The sequence below is a fragment of the Colossoma macropomum genome, unplaced genomic scaffold (assembly GCF_904425465.1).
Source record: "Colossoma macropomum unplaced genomic scaffold, Colossoma_macropomum, whole genome shotgun sequence".
Classification (NCBI taxonomy): domain Eukaryota; kingdom Metazoa; phylum Chordata; class Actinopteri; order Characiformes; family Serrasalmidae; genus Colossoma; species Colossoma macropomum.
The window spans coordinates 110,519-120,293 of NW_023494904.1; the positions used below are offsets into that span (position 1 = coordinate 110,519).

The 9,775-nt window shown below is 38.0% G+C and overlaps 1 protein-coding gene across 1 annotated transcript; it reads right to left on the reverse strand.

The window, feature by feature from the left end:
• Nucleotides 1-2,996: 2,996 nt before the first annotated feature.
• On the reverse strand, nt 2,997-8,433 carry LOC118800541 (butyrophilin subfamily 2 member A2-like). Its single transcript, XM_036560799.1, has 7 exons — nt 8,278-8,433; nt 6,635-6,685; nt 5,740-5,790; nt 5,305-5,649; nt 4,793-4,945; nt 3,577-3,770; nt 2,997-3,014 (listed from the first exon to the last, which is right to left on the reverse strand). Exons 2-7 carry the CDS (start codon nt 6,681-6,683, stop codon nt 2,997-2,999), a joined length of 810 nt encoding a protein of 269 aa, XP_036416692.1. The 5' UTR covers nt 6,684-6,685; nt 8,278-8,433.
• Nucleotides 8,434-9,775: the final 1,342 nt, after the last annotated feature.

The following is a 9,775-nucleotide window of genomic DNA, read 5'->3' on the forward strand; positions in this document are numbered from 1 at the left end:
ATAACTGCATAAAAATCTTAGTCGTGTTTCAAGTGTATTAACTTCTACAGAATAAGTACATTAACAGTGCTACCTGGGGTTTGAGGGGTTCCAGCAGTCCTTTCTTTCAGATCAAAATCTGATTGAGGGTCCAGCTCTGCTTTAAAGTAAGTTTCATTCACTAGCCCTGATAATTTGTGTTTGCTGTAATTTGATCCTTAATTCTTAGATTTACAACTGAATAACAAAATAACAACAACATAATTGAAGTACCAAAACTGTCCCATCATGGTAATGTTGATAGTTCATGGAGTTGTTACAGTGAGATTATTTAAGCATGAATTTGCTAACCTTCTGATACAGTACAATGTAATGTACAATGTTGCAGATATAGCTTTAAATCTGAATTACTAGTGTTAACCATGCAGCTTCATAATGCAAACAAAAAAAACAGTATTATATTGAGAATTATGCTGCTTTGTCTGAATTGTAAACCCAGATTTCAGATACTTACCTTGTATTTTTCCTTCTGCATTGGTTCCTATGTTAACTGTTTCTGTATCTGCTTTTTCAAAAAAAAAAAGGTGTTTTACAGTTATTTAGACATTCAGAATTACTGACACATAAAATGAGAAAAAAAAATCTATTTTTAATAATTATTATTATACAGTTAAATGTGTTTGTTAATGTACAAATATCTCCATTACAACGGAAATAATTAAGACCTTTCAAAGTACTGCAGCTGTGATGGGCCTGCCTGGAAGACAAGTGTGTTTTAGAAGGCGGATGATTCATAAGGCAGAACTTTCTCCAAGGAGTGTCGTGGGTTCACCAAATCTCTAAAACTACAATCAGGCAATACCTCTATGCTAACAAACTACTTTGAGGGCTCGCCAGAAGAAAACATCTGCCATTATCAAACCACAAATGTAAGCATCTGCATGTCATAGTGAACATGCCTTGGACTTGGATTGGAACAGGGTTCTATGGTCAGGTAAGAAAAGACTGTTTCGCATCCTCAGTATGAGACATAGTGGTGGATCTGTGATGTTTTGTGGCTGTTTTAATTCAAAATACTTTAAAAACTTAGGACACATGACTTCAAATGCTCTAATTAATACTTTTCCCATTTTATTTAACTTAAATTTTATTTTTTTCCATTTTAATTTAATTTTTCCCATTTTCAGCACAGGCTCAAGCTGATGAACAATAAAGGCAGGATTTCATAGGGTTCACATTTAACAAAATTTCTAATGATTATTCATATTTTTATGTCATTATCGTATTCCATTTATTTCTTTTTGGGGTTGTTTACACGTCATATTGTTATGCATTAACTGATGATTATGTAAAACAGATAGGATCATATTGAATGGTGTGCCTTCAGACATCAAACTTTAAATTTATAATACAAAGAATATTCTAGTTCATTATATAGCATAATGAAATGGTTAGAGGTGTTATTTCTTCTACTCACCAATAAAACGTACTTGCTCTTCTAAATGACCTCAAAGAGAAAGAAATCAACACAATTTCTCTTTTGAATACACAAAACTAGCCAGACCAGTCAAACAATGAAATTAACATTATGTCGGTAATTGCATGATACACTATATGGACAAAAGTATCAGTGCACCTACAGGAGCTTTTATGACATCCCTTTCTAAATCCATAGGCATTAATATGGAGTTAATCTCCCTTTGCAGCTATAACAGCTTCTACTCTTCTGGAAAGCTTTCTACAAGATTTTGGAGAGTGTCTGCGGGAACTAAGGGTTCTAGGCCAACCCCTGAAAAACAGCCCCTTAGCATTATCCCTACTCCACCAAACTTTACAGTTGGCACAATGCAGTCAGGCAGGTAACCTGGCATTCACCAAACCCAGACTCGTCCATCAGAATCAGATAGAGAAATGTGAATTATCACTCCACAGAATATGTTTCCACTGCTCCAGAGTCCAGTAGTGGCACTTTACACAACTCCCCCAGATGCCTGGCATTGTGCAGTTTGATCTCAGGCTTGTGTGCAGCTGCTTGGCCATGGAAACCCATTTCGTGAAACTCCTAACACACAGTTCTTTTGCTGATGTTGCTTCCAGAGCCAATTTGGAACTCTTTAGTGAGTGATTCAACAGAGAATAGGCAGTAGTGGTTTCAGCACTCGATGGCTTCACTCCATGAGTTTGCGTGGGCTACCGCTTCATGGCTTAGCTGTTGTTACTCCTAGACACTTCCATTTTACAGTAATAATACTTACAGCTGTCTGGGGCAGATCTAGCAGGGCAGAAATTTCACAAACTGAGTTGTGGCAGAGGTTACATCCTCACAGCGCCGTGCTTAAAGTCACTGAGCTCACCAGTACGACCCATTCTACTGCCGGTGTTTGTCTATTGAGACTGCAAGGCTATGTGCTTAGTTTTATCCACCTGTTAGCAGTAAGCATGAGTGAAACACTTGAACTCAATAATTAAGAGGGGTGTCCCAATACGTTTATCCATATAGTGTATATTACTTTCAACAAAGACATGATCAAAGCTAATTAATTATTCACAATGGTACAATGAATCTCACCAACTGAGCAGGCTTCGGATCCTTTGGGAACAATGGGCCTGTATTCCAAATATTTCAAAGATTACAATGTTTTTTTTTTTTTAAAGTATGAAGCTATTGATATGCTTTCACTGATAACTAAACATTTCCTACTTTTAATCTTGGGGATGCTGAAAATTGCCATTAAAGCGAAAACCAAAAGACTGATAACCAGTAAGATGATGAAGGCTTTCCATTCTGGAGAAACTCCTGATCAAATATATGTGTTTTATTAGTACATCTGACATGTAAAATAAGTAAATGACATTGACGTGTCTAGTATATCGTTATAGCACTTTACCAGGTATCTGATGTGTGTAGTAGCAGGTTGAGTGCAGCACTCTCCCTCTCTCGTCTCATGATCAGATACACCACAGAACAGAGATCCACTCTGACTCAGAGGGAGAGAGAAGCAGCCAAGAGCTCACACTCACCAACCCTTCAGAGTCTACATGAGAGAGAAAGGCAGAGAGAACAGCACGTTGAGGTTTAGTAGCCATCAGTACGGAAGTTCAGAGAGGCCCTGTAATAGTTATAATTGTTTTGACTAATATCTTAAGATAATGTTCCTGGGGCCATACAACAGAAACTTCTTAACTCTTTTTTCATCTGTTTAGTCACAATGACAACTTCAGTTAAGACTGAATTTAGAACAGAAGCTATTACAGAACAAAACTTCTTAAGTTCATAATCTTATCATTCCAACTCCAGATAAGAAAACAGTATTACACAAATATCCTAACTACACAAAATCTCCTACTGTCCTAACTAAGATAAACCTCAGAGGGTCTTAACTTCTGTTTTAACTGTCAGTTTCTGTAGTTTTATGCAGTGACAGGCATAGTTCACTATAACTACCATAATGACATCATATTTATCTACATTGAAAACGATGTTTTGACTTATGAGGTTTTTCCAAACATCGTTTTAATAATCCCAGACACCGAAAAGACTCCACCGTCCAATCTTATTACCTTTGTGTGTTTATTTTGATGAAAACTGGTTCTGACCTGCACCCGCCCCCTGGGCCCCGATGACAGCCGCGAGAGCCGGCGGGAGGGCAGGAACTGAACCTCGAACACTGCTGAGAGTGCTGAAGTGACGGCGGGAGGAGGAGGGCAGTCACCAGGGATGGGAGGACAACAAAGGCCACACGAGCATGAAGGTAGGACATGAGCCCCTGCCCTCCCGCCAGCTCTTGCGGCTGTCATTGGGCCCCAAGAGACAGGCAGAGGGCAGAACCCGTTTTTATCAAAATTAACACACAAAAGGTAATAAGATTAGACGGTGGAGATCAAAAACAACTCCAAGCCCATTGCACTCCGTTTTGCAGCGTTTAAACGAAACATGTCCTTCAACCCAGAAACCACAGCAAGACGGTGCACAGCGTTTCGAGATTTAACGTGTTGAGTGTGCAGGTTGGCTTTGGTTTCCATCACTCAATCAGAGTTTCTAATTCGGAGAATGTCATGTGGGGAGTGTCTTTGGGCAACTTTGAGAGAGATGAAAGAGAAAAGCAAGAATTGCAACCCAAATCATGTTATTCAGAAAACGCATTTGGTTTTGGCATCATGATGCAGATGATACAGACTGTGTAAAAACAAAAACAGAACCTTATTGTGTTGGGTTTGCAAATTGCTCTTTTTAAACTGAGGACAGAAACTGCCAAAGGTCATATATAAATAGACAAATGATATCGATATCACAATATCGAAAAACTGCAAAAAAAAAAACCTACTCATTTTTGTGCTACTGTAGTTTCATGGGTTAATTAATAAATACTGTGCACAAATATTTATTGTTTTCCATATTTTTTTTAGCTGAATCTTAGGATATGTAAGATTTTATGGTTCGGTCAAAAAAAAGGAACATGCAAAAGTATGCGAAGGCAGAAGTGTAATGTAGTGCTCAATGTAGCACTTGACAAGTTACGCTTAATGAGTCTGTTTTGTCTTTTGTTTATAGAGACGGAGATTTTACCTCTAGTAATCTCTTTCTCTGGAAGTGCTGTTAGAAAACACTACAGGATTCTATATGCTGTATGATATTAAGATGCTTTTCAAATGATTTTTTTCTTTGTTTCAAGGAAATATTTCTAAAATTTATAAAGGAAACTTTTTTTTGATAAAGCATTTACAGAATATACACAAAGTAACTGTTCTCTATAAAAACAACATAAGTATTATCTGTTTAATTTACAGGAAATGTATTTTTCAGTGTAGTTACCTGTTATATAGTGATCATTACCGCTCTCAAGTTCTCTTCCTCCTCTGTCTCTCCAGGTGAGGGAGGGCTTTGGTGACCAGCCACCGGATGCACAGGTAACATTCATCCATTCTCCAGCTTCAGCAAAGGAGAGAACAGGAAGAGTTCCTAGTGCTTAAGACAGGAGGAGTTTGAGGATGAGTTGGAAGGTTAAACATCAGTCAATGTTGTGAATACAGTGAATGTTGTTGTATATGTTGTTTATAGGTTTTTTATTTGAATATAAGGATCATCTTAAAGCTCGTAAGACTTTTTAGTCTATAGTTATTAGCTTCATATTGGATGATTTGACAGTGACAGTGTTACCGCTCATTTCACATTTGACAGTGTCACACTCATCATAACACATTTCTTAGTCATCCATATGTAATTTTTGAAATTTCAAATTATTTAGTCCAATTTAATCAACTTAGTTGACTTGGTACTGTTTAAGGTAAAGTGTAAGTTGCTGTGAGTTGGGCTGTGGTTCTTACCTTTCACTAGTAACGATATATTGGCTCTGTCATACCACTGTGGGCCCTCAACATTGCACATATATTCCCCATTATCTGCCAGTGTGAGGTTCTCCAGTTTCAGAGAGATGTTCCCTTTATCCAGTTCCCCAATCAGATACACTCTGCCTCTGTACTGAGGATCTCCAGCGTTCTCCTGGACTTTCAGGTTCTCGTAGAGCAGAACGGGGTTGTCATAGTCGTCATTTTTGCACCAGCAAAATTCAAACGTTTCAGCATCATAGGAGGGAGAAAGTCCACAAGGCAGGATGACCGAGGATCCTGATAGAGCTGACACTGAATTAGGAACCAACACTGAGAATTTCACTGAAAGAGACAAATATGACCAGGTTTTATTACATTTTCCAGAATGTAACAAAAGTGCAAATTTAGGTCTAAAATAGAAAAAAAGGTTACCAGCTTTCGAGGTGCTGAGATTAGTAACCATGATCCATAAAAACAGCAAAACTGTCAAAGGCAGAACCATGTTAGATTATTAGTGATTAGACAGATTAGATTACAGTGTTAGACAGTGATTATTATTACTGATATTATTGTTATAATCACTGGTGTTGTTGTTTTGATACTGCATGTTCTGTGTTTAAAATATGCAGCCAACCTCGCATTGTGTAACATTCACAACATCGAAACTTTAATAATCTTTATTTCTTTAATAATAAAAACTAACATGTTACAGACTTTTTTGATGGCATAGTGGATATTAAATTACGAACCGCATAACTGTATCTGTACTATATACAAACTTTCATACACTCATATCACTGCAAACGCAAACAGTTTGTCTTACTAGAAGTAACATGGTGAGTTTACTGTGTAAATCTTCTTCTGTGCATACTTTGCTAGACCCCTTTTACCCTGTTCTTCAATAGTAAGGACCCCCACAGGACCACCAAAGAGCAGGTACTATTTGGGTGGTGGATCATTCTCAGCACTGCAGTAACACTGACATGGTGGTGGTGTGTTAGTGTGTGTTGTGCTAGTCTGAGTGGATCAGACACAACAGTGCTGCTGGAGTTTTTAAATACCTCAGTGTCACTGCTGGACTGAGAAGTGTCCACCAATCAAAAATATCCAGCCAACAGCGTCCTATGACCACTGATGAAGGACTAGAGGATGACCAACACAACATTCCTTCTACAACTTTTAGAAGTAATATTTTTATATGCAAACTTGTTTTTATAATGATGACTCCTGAAGTCTCTACCTCCTTTGTCTCTCCAAAAATGTCTCATATATTTAGGTTGCAAATCTTAAATTTGTCAAGTTTGTGGTTGTGTTGCAAGTGAATTACCTCCATTTGAACTTGTGAGAAGGCCAGGCATCATCAATAAGACTAGCATACCTGTTAAAGGGAGAAAATTGGTAAACTCCACTCTTATTTCATTGAATACTGTGTAAAAGTGTTCCAGTAAAACATTTCCATGTAAAAATAAAGACATACATAAGTAGAAACATAAGTAGAGACAGAAACTAACTACCTCAAATTTCTAAAGTTAGATTTTTAAATACAGTATCTCACAAAAGTAAGTACACCCCTCACATTTCTGCAAAATATTTTATTATATCTTTTCATGGGACAACACTATAGAAGTAGTCAGTGTACAGCTTGTATAGCAGTATAGATTTACTGTCCTCTGAAAAGTAGACCTCACAGTGAACATGTCCAAAATGTGCTCAAAGTGTCAATATTTTGTGTGACCACAATTATTATCTAGCACTGCCTGAACGCTCTTGGGCATGAAATTCACCAGAGCTGCACAGGTTGCCAGTGGAATCCTCATCCACTCCTCCATGTGTGGCGTAAGGTATGAGCACTGACAGGCTGACCTCCCTCTTCTTCAACCTCTGCAGCAATGCTGGCAGCACGCATGCATCTACTTTTGAAGCCAACCTCTGGATATGACGCTGAACACAGTGGACTCAACTTCTTTGGTCGACCTGGCGAGGCCTGTTCGAGTGGAACCGTCCTAGGAAACCGCTGTATGACCTTGGCACCGTGCTATAGCTCAGTTTCAGGGTGTTAGCAATCTTCTACAGCCCAGGCCCCTCTTGGTGAGAGCAACAATTCTATTCTCACATCCTCAGAGAGTTCTTTGCCAATGAGGTGCCATGTTGAAATTCAGTGGCCAGTATGAGCAAATTGTTCCCAGAAACACCAAAATTAACAGCCTGCTCACCAATTCACACCTGGAACCTTGTAACTCTAACGAGTCACCTGACACCAGGGAGGGACAATGACACAAATTGGGCAAGGCACATTTGGACTTGTCAATGTGAGGGACCACTGTGTTGCCACCTGTTTAGACATTAATGGCTGTGTATTGAGTTCTTTTCAGAGGACAGTGCATCTATACTGCTATACAAAACTGACAATGAAGACTATAAGTAATCCAAGTTTCATTTCAAGTTGTCCCATGAAAAGATACAATAAAATATTTGGCGTACTCACTTTTGTGAGATACTGTACATTTTGCCAATAATTATAGCTTTAACTAACTACTGTCTGTTCATGAATGTCCACGGGCAGCGCAATGTATTTTGACGCTCATTTGCTTTCATGTTTTTTTGGCTCCGGTGCTCTTTTTGGTGAAAACTACATGAAAAATAAAAGTAATGTTAATTAGTATGTATTTACTGTTTAATAGTAACACCATCAGAATTAAAACACAAATCAAGTGAATAGCATTACACGCATATGTTTTAAATGCAATGTTCAGGACACTCTTCTGATGTAATCTTACACTCTGTCAGGTCTCAACTTGAACCTATTTTACTTTCACTTTGTTAACAACACCAAAAAAAAAAAAGCCACCAAAGTGCTGAATGAATGAAAATCAGAAACACTGAGGACAATAATATGAATTGTGGTTCCTGCAAAGTGTCAGTCACGTAGCAAGATTCTCAAAGCAGCCACTGTTTAAAATCTCAACCTACCTTTGTATGGAGCCAATGAGGCATAACGTAGGGCTGATCTTGAAGATAGTCAGGATGAGCCTGGATTACTCAATCCTTCTTCACTATTAAGCGCTGCTGAACATTAAAGCAGAATGCAAAACTAAAAATAGAATTTAGATCCGGAGCTGCTGAGGTTTTTTTCTTGAAACCGTCACCTCAACTGGAAGCAGCACCAGGAAGATCTGAATGAGGAAACTAGAGAGGGCAGGGATCCAGCTGAGAACAAAGCACTACAGTCACCGGCACCCTCTGCTTGGTGCACAGATATAGAAACTTCTTCACGGTTCTGTTGAGCAGATTTGGAGTAGGCTATTTTTATGTAAAGAGTCCCTGGGATTGTGAAAGGCACTATATAAATGTAACATGATTATTATTATTATTATTTTTTTATGGTATATTTTATTATTATTATTATTATTATTAAGATTTTTAGGCATTGCAGACAAGTACCAAATGTATGGTATCAAAATTCACACTTTTTTATAACATTTCTCTGAGTAGTAACAAGTATTTTTTGGTATAATTTCAGTAGATGTCCCACCTTCATTTCCAATTTCCACACATATAAAGCTGCATAAAAAAAGCTCAGATCTGACTGCCTTTACTGACATACCATCTACTCTGCCTTTAATTTTGAATTATTAGTAAATAAATGTTGTATCAACATAAAAACATTGCTACGTGTTAAATGTTTCCTCGTTAGCACTACATATGTTAATATAACACTTTGAAGTAAAAGATAAGAAGGTGTTTGTCTTTGAAGCCTTCAGAGTAGATTGCTGGAACATTTGCATCACGGCAGCCGTTTTAATTGAAACTCTGTGGAATAACACTTTTATGACTGATTTTCTTCAGCACATACAAACACTGAACAGAGTGAGCTGTAAGCTTTGATTTTATACACACACATTAAAATGCACTTCAGAAAGGACTGTCAGAATGTGTGTCCTACCATCTGAACATACTAGATCATTACTACACTACACAGGTAAGTGCCTATTGTTTATCTATTGTTTAGGCCTCTCCCACCTGTTTAGAAGCAGCAACTGAAATGCAGACCAACAAGTGATTCAGTGCTGAACAGTGGAGACAAAGGCAAAGCAGCTGGACTGGTTTAACTGTAAAACTGCAGCATGTTTCAAGTCTCCATTAAATCATCAAATGTAGTTGATCAGCTAAGACATCTTCGGTGTCTGAAGTCTGCTTCTTTAGCTTTTTTACTGGAGCTACAGAGCTAAATGTAGCTCACAAGCAATGTTGGCCTACACTGCTCCTTGTTTCTACGCTCACTGTCCATTTTATCAGCTCCAGCTAAGTGTCCACATACTTTTGGTCCATGTAGTGTATATTATCATATTTTTGTTATCACACAAAACTACTGAAAGCTCTTGTACTCCTTCAGTAGTTGCCTGGCAACAACAGCACACACTATAATTACCTACATTTTGATGGAAGAATGGTTAATTGTGATCATTAA

What these genes read in the sequence shown, in the direction of transcription:
- LOC118800541 (XM_036560799.1), bottom strand. Translation starts at nt 6,683, where the DNA reads ATGCTAGTCTTATTGATGATGCCTGGCCTTCTCACAAGTTCAAATGGA. An exon ending in TCTCAGCACCTCGAAAGCTG is followed by an intron (nt 5,650 to 5,739) that starts GTAACCTTTTTT and finishes TGTCTCTTTCAG; the next exon opens with TGAAATTCTCAGTGTTGGTT. An exon ending in TATATCGTTACTAGTGAAAG is followed by an intron (nt 4,946 to 5,304) that starts GTAAGAACCACA and finishes TCCTGTCTTAAG; the next exon opens with CACTAGGAACTCTTCCTGTT.